Source organism: Mustela nigripes, chromosome 13 (assembly GCF_022355385.1).
Source record: "Mustela nigripes isolate SB6536 chromosome 13, MUSNIG.SB6536, whole genome shotgun sequence".
NCBI classification, from domain to species: domain Eukaryota; kingdom Metazoa; phylum Chordata; class Mammalia; order Carnivora; family Mustelidae; genus Mustela; species Mustela nigripes.
This window is the reverse complement of record NC_081569.1, coordinates 5,897,134-5,915,122: the sequence shown is the minus strand read 5'-3', so window position 1 is coordinate 5,915,122 and position 17,989 is coordinate 5,897,134. Positions and strand designations below refer to the sequence as shown.

Sequence of the window (17,989 nt, the reverse complement as noted above, 5' to 3'; positions counted from 1 at the left end):
GATTCTTATTCTTAATTCTATCCCTCAATTAAAGAACATTTATCAGACATCGGCTGCATTCCTCAAAGTGTGTTATGGGGAACACAATAAAAAGAAGATCATGTCCTGGTCTCAGATTATGATGCAACCACAAAGATGATAATAGTTCATATATGCAGATGCGCACACACACATATATAAAATACACAATGAACTGAGGCAGCCTAATACACAAGAGAGCCAGGAATCTCCAACAGGAAGGACTTGCTCATCAGGGAACTAAAGACATGTGAGGAGCGGAGAACAGGGAGGGCAGCCTTGGGCCAGAATAGGCTGAGGAGGCTTCTTGGGAGCCAGGAGGAGCCCAGGCTGGATGCTGAGGGGCGAGCATAGTTGAGATGGCAGCACAGTAAGAGAGGGCATGCTAGATGGGGGAATGGCCTAAGCAAAGTCACAAGAAGGGCTATGGCACAGCCATACGACAAGTGGTTAAAGAAGCTTTCTGCATGGAGGAAGAAAGGGAAGGGGAAAGCTTTGGGAGCGATCTAGGGTATTGAGGTCTTTCAGAGTTGGGCAGAAGAATTTCGTCCAGTAATACTAATTTTGCCATTCTTTCTTTCTTTTCTAAAGAAGGGATAGAATTGCAGTAGGTTTCTCCTTCTCAGGGCACATTTAGAGCCAGTCCTGTGGTAGAGCTGTAAAGATAGCTTAGGGACTTTGGGCAATAACTGCATGATGTCACCTTTGATTTCTTTTGAGTATTCTGAAATAAATAAATAAATTCTGCTCCTTGAAGGGTGTTTTTTTTTGTTTGTTTGTTTTTTGTTTTTTGTTTTGTTTTTGGGCCTGTGGCATGTTAGATTCATAGATGATCATCAGTCTGAATGAGACAGAATGTCTTTAATGAGCTAGTAAAAGTATTCAAGAATGTGGATGTTTCATTCAAGAGAGAGCAAAATTAACAGCATTCAAGACCATGTGCTATTAACAGTTTCTAGACTAGATTCTGAGCAGAGATAGACCTGCCCGACAGTGGCACACAGCTTTTTGACAAAGGTGTCCCAGTAATTCAGTGGGCAAAGGATAATCTTTTCAACAAATGGTATGGGAACAAATGGGTATATTTATGGAGAAAATGAACTTCAACCTTACCTCTTCCTAGTGTTTTAAATTTCTGCTCTAGATTTTTTCATTCTAATGTTGCTTTTTCATGCTTTCTTCCGTTTAAAATGGCTCACACTTACTATAGGTTTCTGGATTTGGTTTTTCAGAGAATCATTGTTTTGTTTCAGTTGATCTCTCATTTCTTTTTTTTTTTCTTCCTATTCATTTTTGTTCCTATCTTTCTTATTGCCTCTACTTTTGGGGTTTACTCTCATGTTATTTCTTGTGTTGGACCCTTAGCTGATTGGTTTTTATTTTATTTTATTATTATTATTTTTTAAAGATTTTATTTATTTATTTGACACAAAGAGAAAGAGATCACAAGTAGGCAGAGCAGCAGGCAGAGAGAGAGGGGGAAGCAGGTTCGATCCCAGGACCCAGAGATCATGACCTAAGCCAGAGGCAGAGGCTTAACCCACTGAGCCACCCAGGCGCCCCTGGCTTGTATGTATGTATGTATGTATGTATTTATTTATTTATTTATTTATTTATTTATAAAAGATTTTATTTATTGTCGGGGGTGCAGAGAGAGAGCATGAACATGAACAGGGTGAAGGGCAGAGGGAGAAAACGCTTCCTGCTGAGCGGGGAGCCCAATATGGGGCTTGATCCCAGGACCAGAGCCAAAAGCAGACAGTTAACTGACTGAGCCACCCAGGTGCCCCTATTTTTTTTTCTTTAAGGGATTATTTAAGTCTATGAATTTTCCTTTAAGTTTAACTGCATTATACAAGTTTGTCATATTCTGTTTTCATTGATACTTAATTCTAAATATTTTCTGACATCTGTAATGTGAGGGAATTTTTTAATCCAATCTGATAGTTTCTTTTACTGAGCAAGCACATTTGTAAAATAAATGTTTATAATTACTGATAAGCTTCGAGGTTTTTTAGTGTCTTATTTTGTGCTTTCTATAGTTTTTATTTTTTCCTTGCTAGCAGACTTTGAGATTAATCAAGTTCTGTTTATTCCTCTTTTTCCTTTCTGCAAAGTTTTGAGGTTACATAGTTTTGTTTGGTTTTGCTTTTTTGTTTTTTGGGGTTTTTTTAGATTTTATTTATTTGACAGAGAAAGAAGAGACAGAAAGGGGAACACAAGCAGGGGGAGTGGGAGAGGGAGAAGCGGGCTCCCTGCTCAGCAGGGAGCCTGATGTGGGGTTCAATCCCAGGACTCCAGCCAGGATCATGACCTGAGCTTAACAACTGAGCTACCCAGGTGCCCCTGTTTTGCTTTTTTAAGATTTTATTTTTAAGTAGTCTCTACACCCAACGTGGGGCTCGAACTCACAACCCTGAGATCTAGAGTTCCATGCTCCACTGACTGAGCCAGCCAGGCACCCCTATAGTTTTTTTTTTTTCTTTTCCCATAATGGTTATCCTTAAATTTATAACATGCACATTTGACTTGCAAAGCCTTAAAATAACCATCTCTGCAGTTTCTAATCCTCCACACTATTGACATTTTGGGTGGGATAATCTCTTGTAGGGGCTGTCCTTTGTGCTGTAGGATTTTTAGCAGCATCCCTGGCCTCTGCCCACTAGATCCCCACCAGGCTGGCAACCCAAACACAGTCACATGTCCCCTGGGAGGCAAAAATTCCCAGTTGACCACTGACTTAATACAATGACTTCAGCTAAATGTGATGATAAATTTGATTTTTTTTTCATAGATTTTAAAACAGAAGAGGAGCTCCTGTCTTACATACATGAAAATTACCAAAAGACTGTGGCCACAGGAGAAAAGACGTTGCATTCATGCGCTCAGAATATGATCTCAACCATTAAAGCATTCCTAAAATCCAAAGGCACCAAGGAATTAGAAGTAAGAGAGTATGGGGTGGTTGGATTCTTATTGGCAGGTTTGGCCATATGTGTTGGGAAATGACTGTTCCGTGGTGTGTGATTCACAGGTAAGATAAGCAAAGGGGTGAACGTAATTCCAGACCTTGGAAGGTGGACATGGTGAACTGGTAAGGCAGAAACTCAGGAAATAGGCCAAGTGAGGGTAGTGGAAATTACACGTACTTCTTTTCTAATGAAATCTCTGTCCTGAGCTGCATGAATTAAGCTGGTGGTTCTTACCCAGATTCACCCGGAACGTTTTTTAAAAAATGCTGATGCCTGGCTTCCTCAAGGCCAACTGAGGCTTGTTCCTGGGTATATGTACTTATAAAAAGCTTGCTAGATGATTCTTATGCGCAGGGAGTGTTGCCAGTCACTGGTTTAGACCATGCTGTCATTGTCTTTATTCATGGTTAGTGGTAAAAGCCAGGCTCCTCTCAAGTGGACAGGAGTTGCTTATGGTCCTTATTTATATATGTATGTATGTGTGTATGTATTTAATTTGATTGATTGATTGTAGGCTCCACGCCCAACGTGGTGCTTGAGCTCATAACCCTGAGATCAAGAGTTAGATGCTATACTGACTGAGCCAGCCAGGTACCCCTCCACCCCTAAGGAATCTTTTTTTTTTTTTTAAAGGTCAGATATGCAGGCTTGTATCCATGTTCCCTTGCTCTCAAATACTTTACCATGTTCCTTTTGAAGATAAGGAGAAAGAACATTCTTTTTTTAAGACTTTATTTAAAATAGAACATGTAAGCAGAGGGAAAGAGGGAATCTCAAGGAGATTGCATCAAGTGCAGAGTCCAATGGGGGGCTTGATCGCACTTGATCATGACTTAAGCTGAAACCAAGATGACACTCAACTGACTGAGCCACCAGGCACCCCGCACATTCATTTCACTGTTTTTCATTCAAATGAAATAAGGGGGCAATTTGTAAGGGAATGTACTTCCCTTCTTAGGACATTAATCAGCTGTGAAATAAATTAGAAATAATATATAACTCAGTAGTCTCCTATGTAATGATTTTGTTTTTTCAGATGAACTGCGTGGATCAAGTGAAAAATAGCCTCTTAAAAACTAGCAAAAGTCTTCGACAGAATCTAGGGGAAAAATTGGATGAAGATAAAGTCAGAGAGTAAGTTATTACCTTGATATATTTACTTTATATATGTATGTATGTGTGTGTGGGGGGAGGGGTGTTATTTATTTATTTATTTATTTATTTATTTATATCACTCCAGAACAGCTCCAAGATTTGCTTGGATCCACTTAAAATGGATTGATTGACTGATTGATAAATAAATACAAACTAGATTGCCACTTTCTCCTAGAGGCTGATTCTCCACGATGTTGTGATGTGCAGTCTGAGCTACCCTATTTAAAAGCAATGTCTCTTCTCCTTTTCAGTTGTCAGTTCTTCTGTAAATGGATCTTTGCTTAAGGAGGGAGCATGTAGTTAAATGGCACTCAGGATGGATATGACCCAAGCATTTCTTTTTTTTTTAATTTATTTATTTGATAGACAGAGAGAGATCACAAGTAGGCAGAGAAAAGGGCAAAGCAGGCTCCCTGCTGAGCAGAGAGCCCGATGCGGGGCTTGATCCCAGGACCCTGAGATCATGACCTGAGCCGAAGGTAGAGGCTTAACCCACTGAGCCACCCAGGCGCCCCTGACTCAAGTATTTCATTCTGTCAAGGTGCCAGCTTCAGGTGTTTCTTCGTTTGGAGCTGTGTCTGCAGTGCCCGTCCATCCACGAAAGCACCGCAGAGATGGAGCAGGTGGTGAAGGAGGCAAGTATATAGCCCAGCACCGCCGGAGATGAGCTCTCCACTCCACTTCCCTGCAGGAGGCACGTGGTCATTTTCGGTTATGTTCTTCAGGTGACAGGCTTGCTGCGCACGGTGTGTTTGACTGAGGATTCGGCATACCTAGCAAAGTTTCTCGAGGAAATCTTGGGATTGTGAGTTTGATGACTACTAACTTTAGAACTGTCTTACCAGGAACTGCATGTGGTTGGTATTATGTGAGAATTACGGAATTCTAAGGACTGTGTGTCCTGCTGGATGCGGGGTGGAACAGAGAGGGCGGAATGGTGATCGTCGCACAGTTAACCAATCTCTTCCACAGGTATATTGACTCCATCCCGAAGACACTTGGAAATCTTTATGACAGCCTGGGGTTTATGATTCCTCAGAAGCTGGCTGGTGTCCTTCCTCTAGATTTTTTCAGTGATGACTCCGTGACACAAGAAAACATATCACCCCTTCTCTCTGAGCCTCTTCCATCAAGTGCTCATAGGTCAGTGTGTGGTGGCACTGAGTCTGACCAGCTAGAAGAGCTTCGCACCAGATCAGCTAAGAAAAGAAGGTAGGAGCTCAAGGAGTTGAAGGAATTACGTGCTTTGTTGTAGGTCGGACAGAGGGCAGTTGTCTTGGTGTAGAATTTGTTGAATTACTAGTTGTCCTTCTGTCTGAATCCCAGAAGCCATCTATAGGCCTTCCTAACGTGCAGCATCTGGCGTCCTGTATTTTATCCAGCGAATATGCAGGATTGATGATGTAGTCCACAGTGCCCTTGTTTGTCCACGTAGGGTCTCCAGGAGCTGAGATAAGCTTCCGGCTTTGGTGACTTTGTTTTCCTTGATGCTCCCTATTGTTCGTAACTAGTTGGACTAATAGTAGTTAACTTTTGGAAATTGTGAGGTTGCTGTGTTTTGCTGCAAATTCAAACCAATGGCAAGATAACTGACTTTTATTAATTAGTGTATTATTTTCAACTCTGATTCTTTTCTAGTTTACTCATAACCTCTGTTCAATGTGTAATGCCTGTTTGTTTCTATTTTTAAAAGGAAAAACGCATTAATAAGACATAAAAGCATTGCAGAGGTTTCCCAGAATCTTCGACAAATTGAGATCCCCAAAGTGTCCAAGAGAGCTACAAAAAATGTAAGTTTTTTCCAAGGGACAGGAGATAGTGCCACCAGATCCGTTCCTTCTAGCACGAGTTGATACAATAAATAAGCTTGAAGGGGAGTGCCTCTACTTTGAGGGAGTGGGACCCTGGGGGATACAGAAATAAAACGAGAGGGTTTTATAAATGAGTATTCAACTGGAATCTAACAACTGAAGAACTACAGAGTTGTTAAAGATAAACCATTTTACCCTTGGGGGGCCTGGGTGGCTCAGTGGGTTAAAGCCTCTGCCTTCAGCTCAGGTCATGATCCCAGGGTCCTGGGATTGAGCCCCGCATCAGGCTCCCTGCTCGGCGAGGAGCCTGCTTCCCTTCCTCTCTCTCTGCCTGCCTCTCTGCCTACTTGTAATCTCTGTCAAGTAAATAAATAAAAATCTTTTAAAAAATTATTAAAAAAAAAAAAAGTTAGTGGTGTTTTCACATCCTTAGTATGCCTTGAAAAAAGATGCAAATCTTGTGTACCTTGGAATCCGGATCAGAAATCATAGAAAATCCAGAAGTGGATGGCAACAAAGGTGTCAGACCTCCTTTCTCTCTAGATGTTACAATGATTTGCACTCCTTCTAGGACTCCTTAAGTCAGGCTGTATGTGGTAGTTCATTTTTTAAAAAAATATATTGGCATAATTGGAAAGAAAAGCTTTAAAAACAATTCTGTTGTTTAGATGCATCTAGATTTTTAGACTATTGAGTAGTGAATAGATCAGTGAAGTCCTAAAGTGTGTAGTCCTCCTCTGGTTTATATGGCTTTACCCTTAAGTGTCTCTTCTCCATTATTATTTTTTTTAATTTAAGATTTTACTTATTTTGGGCAGGGAGAGAAGAGCAGGTGAGGGAGAATCTTGAGCAGATTCCGCTGAGCGTGGAGCCTGCCGCAGGGGCCCAATCTCACAACCCTGAGAATCTCAAAACCCTCAGAAAGTGGCTTGAGCCGAAATCAAGGGTCTGGTGCTCATCGACTGAGCCACTCAGTTGCCCCTTCCTCCATTCATTCTTCAGAAGGAATCCTTGATGACTGTTTTGTCTGTTCTAGGCCCTTTTCTATATATACCAATAGCACACATCAAAGATGTCTTCATTATCTGTTACACACACACATACACATTACAAACAGTTGTACAAACCTGTTGTACTCGTTCTGTTTGTTTTTTTCTTTTTCCCCATCATTGACTTGTTTCTGTGTACCTACAGATAGGCCTTCCTTCCTTCTCTATTTCTAGAGGTCTTTCTGATGTTTTCATGTCTGCTTTGGATAGATGTATCAAAATTTGTTTCACTCTATGGATATATTTTTTTAAAGTTTTATTTATTTATTTGTCAGAGAGATTGGACACAAGCAGGGGAGGAGGAGGCAGAGGCAGAGGAAGAATCAGGCTTCCAGCTGGGCAGGGAGCCCGATGCGGGACTCGATCCCAGGACCCTGGGATCATGACCTGAGCCGAAGGCAGAAGCTTAACCTACTGAGCCAGCCAGGCACCCCTCACTATGGATACTGAGGATGTTTCTTATTTTGTATTATAATGCAGGCTTCTGTGTCCTTAGAACCTATATCTGTTTTTGTGCATTTTATAAGTATTCCTACAAGTGGAACTGCAAGGGTCAGAGGATTTCACGTGGAATTTTTATTCTTTTAAATGAACGTTGGTTTCTTCCTCTTCCAGGAGAGCTCTTGTCCTCTTCAGCAGCCTCCACTTCCGCTGAAAGATCCAGTACAAGGTACGCCGGGCTCTTGCAATGCATTTCTTCACTAACATGACGAACCCAGCTTAATGGCATGTATATTAGCAGCTGCATACAGTTGTAAATGAGAATTTTGTGTAATTGTTGCTTAATGAAATACGTCCAAATGTCCGATGCTAGGAGAATAAGATATTCACATGGTCTCAAAACACTGCATTCTGCAAAATCGCTGGTCGGAAATCTTTCTTAAATACACCATTACTGTGAAAGCCACAAGAAAGAAAAGAAGCGGTGATAAACTGGTTTGGGTGAAAGCACTTGACGTGACCACCGAGTGCACCACGTGATCCCTGCTTCCATCGTAACTTTCATGGGCCGGTGTGGGGGGTGTGGTAAGGGGTATTGCTGAGACCACGAGAGACATGGGAAGATGGATAGTATGCCGGGTGCCCTGTCCTTGATGTGCACCGAAGTGCAGGGAACTAACGGGTTGGGATGTCCTCACCTTACTGTGCAACTTCGGTGAGGGAAAAAATTGTGTAAACATAGAGAGGTGCAGGGAGAAAATCAAATTTTGATGGCTGATGAATTTTAGTGTTGAGTCTATGTGTAATATGTTATTCTTCGAAGCTTTCTGTCACTATTAAACTTTTAAAACCTCAGGAAAACAAAGGAACAAATCAAACTTGGCTGTCAGGTCCTAAATCCATTTCAGGTATTTTTTTTGAAACTTGGGTGTTTTTGGTGTCCTTAACAGTAATGTCGGTCACCAGTGGGTGGTAAATATCAGGGCTCCTCCCAGCTTGTGGGTCAGGGTTAATTTGGTTTGTATTTATTTTTTTATTTTATTTATTTAAAAGATTTTTGTTTGTTTGTTTTTTAAATCTGACAGAGATCACAAGTAGGCACAGAGGCAGGCAGAGAGCTAGAGGGGAAGCAGGCTACCCGCTGAGCAGAGAGCCCGAATATGGGGCTCGATCCCAGGACCCTGAGATCATGACCTGAGCCAAAGGCGGAGGTTTAACCCACTGAGCCACCCAGGTGCCCCTGGTTTGTATTTAAATGACCTGCTCTAAGAGGAGTTTATCCTTCGTGAGTTTTTGAGTAGCCGCCTCTGGGACATCTTGCTTCAGACTAGTAGAAGACGTCCTGCTAGCTTTGTTAGGAGCTGTTTCTCCTAAATTTTTTTTTTTTTTATAAGATTTTATTTATTTATTTGAGAGAGAGAGAGTGAGAGAGAACATGAGCGAGGAGAAGGTCAGAGAGAGAAGCAGACTCCCCGTGGAACTGGGAGCCCTATGTGGGACTCGATCCCGGGACTCCGGGATCATGACCTGAGCTGAAGGCAGTCGTCCAACCAACTGAGCCACCCAGGCATCCCTGTTTCTCCTAACTTTGAGTCTGAATGGTCACACAGTTCTCATGCCCTGGAGTCAGGAAGAGCATAGCCCAGCAAATATGTAAAATATAAGAGGAAGAATGAGATTTGTGGAATTGAAAGGAACAGTTCCTCTCCTTAGAGCTGAGCAGAATACAAAGTAGTCAAAAGTGAGGAAAATCATCATAGTAATGGTATTTAGTAAAAGGACTCTGATCTACATTAGCCAACCTCTTAAGGATTGTGTCCATTTTACAATGAGGACGGCCTCAAGTGATGTGGGCCTTACTTATGTTTCTGAAAAGTTGGATTTAAATGGAATTTGTGGGGCGCCTGGGTGGCTCAGTTGATTAAGCCTCTGCCTTGGGCTCAGGTCATGATCCCAAGGTCCTGGGATCCAGTCCCACATCAGGCTCTCTGCTCAGCTGGGAGCCTGCCTCTCCCTGCACCTGCTGCTTGCCCTGCTTGTGCTATCTCTGACAAATGAACAAATAAATAAATAAACTGAATTTGTAAGGGTAATAGTTTGTATCATGTGAGTATAATATTTAAGGAAATCTATTAGTAAATGTTGCTTTTCTTTTCTTTCTTTTTTTTTTTTTTTTTTTTTTTTTGATGCTTTCAGAAGTGACCAAAGTTCGAAGAAACCTCTTCAACCAGGAATTGATTTCTCCTTCAAAGAGATCGGCAAAGCGAGGGTTGCCTAGAAGCCACTCCGTGTCTGCAGTGGAAGGTCTGGAGTGTAAACTTGACAATGGCAAAAGGACCAAAGGTACTATATTTTAGGGTAGCCAAGAGAAAGGGGGCTCTTGTATCCAAAGCAGCCTCCCAACTCTTGGAGAAGCTCACTGATCTTCTGTTTTCCTCTCTGTGGTTACCATCAGTCTTCCCCTTGGGGTCTCTCTCCCTCCAAGCCTGCATGAAGACTTAATCCTGGTGTCTGCCCAGTCCACCCCACAAACAAACATCTAGTTTACAAACCCAATGAAAAAGAAAGGAAGGATAGTGACCAGTTGTTTTCAGTTCTTTTGGATGTTTTTGTTTGTTTGTTTTACTTTTTGCTTTTTTTGTTCTTTTAGTAATTAAATATGATTCACCTGTGTTGGTTAGAGTCCCAAAGTTATGCAACCATCATCATGAATTGCGGATCATTTTTAATCACTCTAGAAAGAAACCACATTCCATTAGCAGTCACTCCCTTTCCCCTGACTTTCCCAGTGGGAGGCTGGGTTTTTTCTCTTCTTGGTCAGTCTAGTTATAGGTTTGTCAATTTAATGATCTTTTCAAAGAACTAACTTTTAGTTTTAATTGATTTTTTTAAATGTTGTTTTTAATTCTTGATTTCATTGGTTTCCTATGCAGTCTTTATCATTTCCTTCCTTCTATTTGCTTTGGTGTTAGTTTGATCTTTTTGAGCTTTTAAGCTTAAGTTTAGGCTACTGATTTGAGATCTTCCTTTTTTTTTTAATATAAGCGTTACAGGTGCAAATTCCCTTCAAAGCACTGCTTTAACTGTATCCTCTAAGTCTGGGTGTATTTTGTTTTCATTATCTCAAAATATTTTCTGATTTCTCTTGTGATTTCTTCTTTGACCCATTGGTTATTTAAGAATGTGTTAACCTCCCTGTACTTGTGAGTTTCCCAAATTTCCTGCTGTTGTTAATTTTTTTTTTTAAGATTTTATTTATTTATTTGACAGACAGAAATCACAAGTAGGCAGAGAGGCAGACAGAGAGAGGGAAGGAAGCAGTCTCCCTGCTGAGCAGAGAGCCTGATGCGGGGCTCGATCCCAGGACCATGGGATCATGACCCGAGCCGAAGGCAGAGGCTTAACACACTGTGCGACCCAGACGGCCCTGTTGTTGTTAATTTTTAATTTCGTTCCATTGTGGCTGGAAAACAAACCTTGTATTTTAATCTTGTTTACTGAGACTCATTTTATGCTCTACCATTTGTTCTGTTAATGGAAAATGGTCTGTGTACGCTTGAGAATAATGTGCATTCAGCTTTTGCTCAGTGGAGTGCATTACTATTCATTTGTTTGATTTATTTATTTTATTTTTTATTTTTTAAGATTTTATTTATTTATTTGACAGAGAGAGAGAGATCACAAGCAGGCAGAGAGGCAGACAGAGAGAGAGGGGGAAGCAGGCTCCCTGACAAGCAAAGAGCCCAATGTGGGGCTCGATCCCAGGACCCTGAGATCATGACGTGAGCGGAAGGCAGAGGCTCGACCCACTGAGCCACCCAGGTGCCCTGATCTATTTATTTTATAATTGAAAATTAATTCCCAGGGTTCCTGGGTGGCTCAGTCATTAAGCGTCTGTCTGCAGCTCAGGTCATGATCCTGGGGTCCTGGGATCGAGCGCCACATCGGGCTCTCTGCTCAGTGGGAAGCCTGCTTCTCCCTCTCTCTGCTTGTGTTCCCTCTCTTGCTGTGTCTCTCTCTGTCAAATAAATAAATAAAATCTTTGGGGAAAAAAAGAAAGAAAATTAGTTTCCTTTATCTATTTCACCCATCCCTCACCTACCTCCCCTCAGGCAAACCACCAGTTCCATGTATTTAAGAGTCTGGAGTTTTTGTTTTGGTTTTTTAGATTCAACATGTAAATGAAACCATATGGTATTTGTCTTTCTCTGACTTAACTTCATTTAGCAAAATGCCCTCCAGGACCATTGATGTCCTCACAGATACCAAGATCTTATTCTTTTTTTATGATTGAGTAATACTCTATTGCATATATACCACAGTTATTTCCATCTGTCAGTGGACACTTGGATGGCTTCCACATCTTGGCTCTCTGTAAAGCTGGAGTAAACACAGGGGTGCTTGTATCTTTTTGAATTAGTGGTTTCATTTTCTTTGGGTAAATACTCAGTAGTGGAATTACTGAATTGTATGATCATTCTTTTTTTTTTTTTTTTTTTAAAGATTTTATTTATTTATTTGTCATAGAGAGAGAAGCGAGAGCAAGCACAGGCAGACAGAGTGGCAGGCAGAGGCAGAGGGAGAAGCAGGCTCCCCGCCAAGCAAGGAGCCCGATGTGGGACTCGATCCCAGGACGCTGGGATCATGACCTGAGCCGAAGGCAGCCGCTTAACCAACTGAGCCACCCAGGCGTCCCTGTATGATCATTCTATTCTTGAATTTTTTAAGGCACCATCATACTGTTTACCCCAGTGGTTGCATCAGCCTGTATTCCACCAACAGTGCCCGGGCTACCCTTTTATCCATATCCTCGCCAACACTTGTTTCTTGATTTTAGCCATTCTGACAGCTGTGATGTGATAGCCCATTGTAGTTTTTATTTTCATTTCCCTGATGATAAGTGGTGTTGAACATCTTTTCAGGTGTCTCTTGGCCATCTGGATGTTCCTTGGAGCAATGTCTGTTTTAGGTCTCCTGCCCATTTAATTGGATTATTTTTTGGCGTTGACTTGCCCAAGTTCTTATTTTGGATAGTAACCCCTGATGGGATATGTCATTTACAAATATCTTCTCCCACTCAGTAGGTCGTTTCGTTGGTTTCCTATGCTGTGCAGAGATTTTTTATATTTTGGTGTAGTCCAGCAATTTGTTTGCTTTCGTTTTCCTTGTCTGAGGAGACATATTTAAAAAAGAAGTTGCTAAGGCTGGTGTCGAAGAAGTTATTGCCTGTGCTCTCTTCTAGGATTTTTATGGTTTCAGGTCTCACATTTAGGTCTCTAATCCATTTTATTTTTGTGTATGGTGTAAGAAAGTGGTTCAGTTTCATTCTTCCACATGTAGCTGTTCAGTTTTCTCAGCACCATTTGCTGAAGTTACTGTCTTTTTGCCATTGCATATTCTTACCTCCTATGTTGTAGATTGGTCATATAAGGGTGGTTTATTTCTGGACTTTCTGTTGTGTTCTATTGATCTAAGTCTGTTTTTGTGCTAGTACGATACTGTTTTGATTACTACAGCTTTGTAGTAGCTCTTGAAATCTGGAAATTGAGAAGATTGTTCTGGCTAATTGGGGTCTTTCGTGGTTTCATACAAATTTTAATATTATTTGTTCTAGGTCTGTGAAAAATGCTGTTGGTATTTTGATAGAGATTGTATTGAATGTGTAGGTTGCTTTGGATGGTATGGACATTTTAACAATATTAAATCTTCCAATACATGAGCGTGATATAGCTTTCCAATTATTTGTGCCATCTTCTATTTTTTTTCATCAGTGTTTTATAGTACTCATCATACATGTCTTTTACCTCCTTGGTTAAATTTATTCCTGGGTATTTTATTCTTTTTGGTAGAATTACAAATGGGATTTTTTTTTTCTAATTTTTTATACTTTATAAGATTTTATTTATTTATTTGGGAGATTGAGTGAGAGAGAGAGCCCACGAGCAGGGGCAGAGGGAAAGGGAAAAGCAGGCTCCTCGCTGAGCTGGGAGCCCAAAGCAGGGCTTGATCCCAGGACCCTGGGATCAGGACTTGAGCCAAAGGCAGAGGCTTAACTGACTGAACCCCCGAGGTGCTCCTGTTTTCTTTTTCTTTCTGCTACTTCATTACTCGTTTGTAGAAATGTAACATTTCTGGGGCGCCTGGGTGGCTCAATGGGTTAAAGCCTCTGCCTTTGGCTCAGGTCATGATCCCAGGGTCCTGGCATCGAGCCCCACATTGGGCTCTCTGCTGGGCAGGGAGCCTGCTTCCCCCTCTCTTTCTACCTGCCTCTCTGCCTGCCTCTTAAAAAAAAAAAAAAAAAAAAGTAACTTTTCTGCATACTAATGTCTTGCAACTTTACTGAATTTATTTATCAGTTCTAGTAGCTTTTTGATGGAATATTTAGGGTTTTCTCTATATGGTATTGTGTCATCTGCCAATAGTCACAGTCGTACTTCTTCCTTACCAATTTGGATGCCTTTTATGTCTTGTCTGACTGCTGCAGCTAGGACTTCCAGCGCTGTGTTGACTAAAAGCAGTTGAGAGTAGACACTCTTGATCTTGGGGAAAAGCTCTGTTTCTCACCATTGAGTATGAGGTTAGCTGTGGGGACTTTTCATCTATGGCTTTACTACCTTGAGGTATGTTCCCTCTAAACCTATTTTGCTGAGAGTTTTTATTATAAGTGGATGCTGTAGTTTGTCAAATGCTTTTTCTGTATCTCTTGGGAGGATCATTTGGTTTGTGTTTTCTCTTGTTTCTGTGATAGATCACATTGATTAGCAAATATTGAATCACCCTTGCTTCTTTGGAATAAATCCAACTTGATTGTGGTGAATATTTTTTTAATATATTCCTGGATTCAGTTTGCTAATATTTTGTTGAGGATTTTTGTCTCTATGCTCATCGAGTCAGGCCATACTGGCCTGTAGTTTTCTGTAGTGTCTTTGGTTTTAGTATCAGGATAATGCTGGCCTTGTTGAATAAATTTAGGAATTTTCTTCCTGTTTTATTTTTTGGAATAGTTTCAGATTTGGTTTCTTTTAATAATTTTTTTAAGAAGATTTTATTTATTTGTCAGAGAGTAAAGAGCATAAGCCAGGGGGAGCAGCAGGCTCCCTGCTGAACAAGGAACCCGATATGGAAATTGATCCTAGGACTCTGGGTGGACTCTGACCTGAGCCACCCAGACATCCCTCTTTTAATAATTTTTATCACTTTATTGATATTTTCATTTTGTCATACATTGTTTTCCTGATTTCATTTACTTCTTCATTATTTTCTTGAGCTCATTAGCATATTTAGAAAACTTGATTTGGGGATGCCTGGTTGGCTCAGTTGGTTAAGCATCTGCCATCAGCTCAGGCCATGATCCCAGGACCCTGGGATCGAGTCCCTCATTGGCTCCTTGCTCAGCAGGGAGCCTGCTTCTCCCTCTGCCTGCCTCTCCCCCTGCCTGTGCTCTCTCTGCGTGTGTCTCTCTCTTTGACAAATAAATACATAAAATCTTTAAGAAAAGAAGAAAGCAAACTTGATTTGATGTCCTTAACAGTTGGTTTGTTGTTTTTTTTTTTTTTTTTTTTGACATATTGAGGGCATCAGCTCTGTCTGTTTTCCAAACTTTTTGTAAGGCATATATTATTCCATGTTGTGTGTGGTCACGAAAGTTTCTATCTGTGGTTAATCAGTGACCGGACAAAGATTTCCTTAAATGTCTGACTCCAAAAAGGGAAAAACAAAAAGGTATTCTTGTCTCTTTAAATCTTCCCAGGGATGAGGTGCCTGGGTAGCTTGGCTGGCTAAATGTCCAACTCTTGATTTCAGCTCAGGTCATGATCTCAGGGTTGTGAGATGGAGCCCTGAGTCGGCCTCTGTGCTCCACGTGAAATCCACTTGAGTGTCTCTCTCTCACTTGCATACGTTCTTTCTCTCTCTCTCTCTCAAAATAAATAAAAATCTTAAAAATCTTCCCAGGGTAGGGGCACCTAGGTGGCTCAGTGGGTTAAAGCCTCTGCTTTCTGCTCAAGTTATGATCCCAAGGTCTGGCATTGAGCCCCACATCAGGTTCTCTGCTCATCGGGGAGCCTGCTTCCCCCTCTCTCTCTGCCTGTCTCTCTGCCTGTTTGTGATCTCTGTCAAATAAATAAATAAAATCTTAAAAAAAAAAAGTCTTCCTAGGGTGCATTGAGGGAAAGCTGTTGCATCCTGAGAGGTCGAAAACCAAGGCAGTTGTCTGCACTCAGGAGTCCACAAAGCACACAACCCCAAGTTTGGAGGACAGAGTCCCCACTGTCTGTCTGCTCTACCACCAGCCAGCTGCTCCCAGAATGTGGGCCTCTCCCCACCACTGCAGCAGGGCTGAGGAAAGGAGATCATAGCTCTCCGTGCATGGCATTCCCTTCCCGAAAATCAGCATCTCCCTTTCATATAAAGCATTTCCCTTATTGTTACAAGTGGCCAGTTGGGTTCCATGGTTCCAAAATACTTGCTTCTGATCATATCTCCCCCCAGCTTACTAGTTGTTTTTGGTGGAGAGACCAACCCCAAGAGCTTCTATGGCACTAGTTTGTGGAACATCACCCCTATTTCCCGATTATGATTAATATCCTATAACGGCCTCATTCAGATTAATACCAGTTTGATTTCAGTAGCATTCTAAGACTTTGCTCCTATAAATTCAGTTCTGTTTCCTACTCCCTCCTTCGTGCTATACTGTTATACACATTACATCTTTGTACGTTGTATGCCCATCAACACCAATTTATTTTTCATTTGTATTTATTTTTTTAAAGTAGGCCCCACAACCCAGTGTGGTGTCCCAACACAGGGCTCAAACTCAGGACCCTGGGATTGAGACCCGAGCCGCAATCCAGAGTTGGACACCTTACTGGACTGAGCCACCCAGGCTCCCCATCGACACCAATTTATAATTATTGCTTTATCTTTTAACTCCTAGGAGAAAAACAGTTACAAACAAAAAATGCTTTTGTGTTGTGCATTATATTATTTTTTTATGTAGTTCCTTCCTTGGTGCTAATTCTTCCCACAGATTCCTCTCCCCTTGAGTGCCCTTTCAGTCTAAAAGACTCCCTCTAGTGGGGCAGTTCTTCTACTTAAAAATTCTCTGTTGTGTTTTTTGGGGGGAATTTGTTTTAATCTGGGTATGTGCTAATTTCCTTCATTTTGAACAATAACTTTGCTGGATAGAGAATTCTTGGTGAAGTCTTTTCAGCCCCTGGAGTACATCATCACAGTGTTTTTGTCCTTCCTTTCTGGTGAGAAACCAGCTGTAGCCTCTCTAGAGGTTCCTTTGTACTTGAGGAATTCCCTGATCTTGGGCTCCTTTCAAGACCCTCTCTGACTTCTGACAGTTTGATTAGGATTTGTTAAGTGTGGCTCTCTTTGACTTTATCCTACTTGGGTTAGTGAGGTTCATGGATGTGTAATGTCTTTCATCAAAGTTGGGAAGTTTTCAGCCCATATTTCTTCAGAAGTTCTTTGTGCTTCTCTCTCTTCTCTTGGGCTTCCTCTTATGTGGATGTTGCACTTGAAGGTGTCTGAGACAGTTTCTTCTTATCCTTTTTCTGCCCCTCAGACTGGATAATTTAAATTAAGCCACCTTCAAATTTGTTGACTCTTCTCCTACCTCATATCTGTGGCTAAGGCATTCTAATATTTTCATTTCTCAGCTTTACAATTTCTGCTTGTTTCTTTTTTTAGGATTTCTGTCTTTTTATTGATGCTGCCTTTGGGGCAAGTCCTCAGTCTCCTACTTCCCTTTGGTTCTTTGAATGTGGTGTTTTTAGGTCCTTGAACATATTTCAGTTAATTTAGAGTCTTGGTCTAACAAATTCAGCGTTTGGAATTCCTTACGGACTGCTGCCACTGACTGGTTTTTCTCTTTCCCTGCACCTGAACCAAACTCTCTTTTGCTTCTTGCATGTCTCATGTTTTATTGACAACTGACATAATAAGGCAGTTCTGACAGACCTGCCCCTCCCAGCCAGGGTTGGTTGTTACAGTTGGTGCCATTGTTTGCTGGGTGACTTTCCTGAACTAATTCTTTAAAGCCTGTATTCTGTCCTGTGTGGCCGCTGACGTCTGCTCAGTTAGCTTAGTGGTCTCGCTGGTGATAAGACCGATTTCCTTCAGTGCCTGGAACCAGTAAGTTTATCAGCCTTTGTCGAGGGTCCTAGGAGCCTGGGCTCAAACCCTAAGAGAGAAACGTAAGCCGCCTGGCTGAGTGCTGGAGGCCTTGAGGTTAGTCGCGGTTGATAGCTCAGGCCTCAGAGGTTTCTCCAGGGCACACACACGCCCCTACATTGCATGGAATTTGAGGTTCCCAGGAGTATATTGGAGTTTTGCAAAGGCCCCTGTAGACGTCTCCTTCCCCAGTGTTCCCTTTTAAACTCCTGGTTAGCATGTTGGCCCCCGCTGTTACCACTCCCTCTGGCAGCTGTAACGTTTATGGTCACTACCCATTGGTTTCAGTCAGTGCTCCCTGGACAGAGGGAGTTCCGAGGTCCAACAGAGACCACCCTCATGCGTGGGGTTTTGCAGGAAG

The 17,989-nt window shown here is 41.7% G+C and overlaps 1 protein-coding gene across 2 annotated transcripts in view; it reads left to right on the top strand.

Moving 5' to 3' along the window:
• Positions 1-17,989, top strand: part of TICRR (TOPBP1 interacting checkpoint and replication regulator) — a 42,560-nt gene that overhangs the window by 15,324 nt on the left and 9,247 nt on the right. For both annotated transcript variants that reach the window (XM_059371584.1, XM_059371583.1), the window contains exons 8-15: positions 2,813-2,964; positions 4,027-4,124; positions 4,687-4,780; positions 4,871-4,950; positions 5,118-5,357; positions 5,839-5,935; positions 7,621-7,675; positions 9,643-9,789. In XM_059371584.1, coding sequence (XP_059227567.1) covers positions 2,813-2,964; positions 4,027-4,124; positions 4,687-4,780; positions 4,871-4,950; positions 5,118-5,357; positions 5,839-5,935; positions 7,621-7,675; positions 9,643-9,789 — 963 coding nt within the window. The remainder of the gene's footprint in view (positions 1-2,812; positions 2,965-4,026; positions 4,125-4,686; positions 4,781-4,870; positions 4,951-5,117; positions 5,358-5,838; positions 5,936-7,620; positions 7,676-9,642; positions 9,790-17,989) is intronic.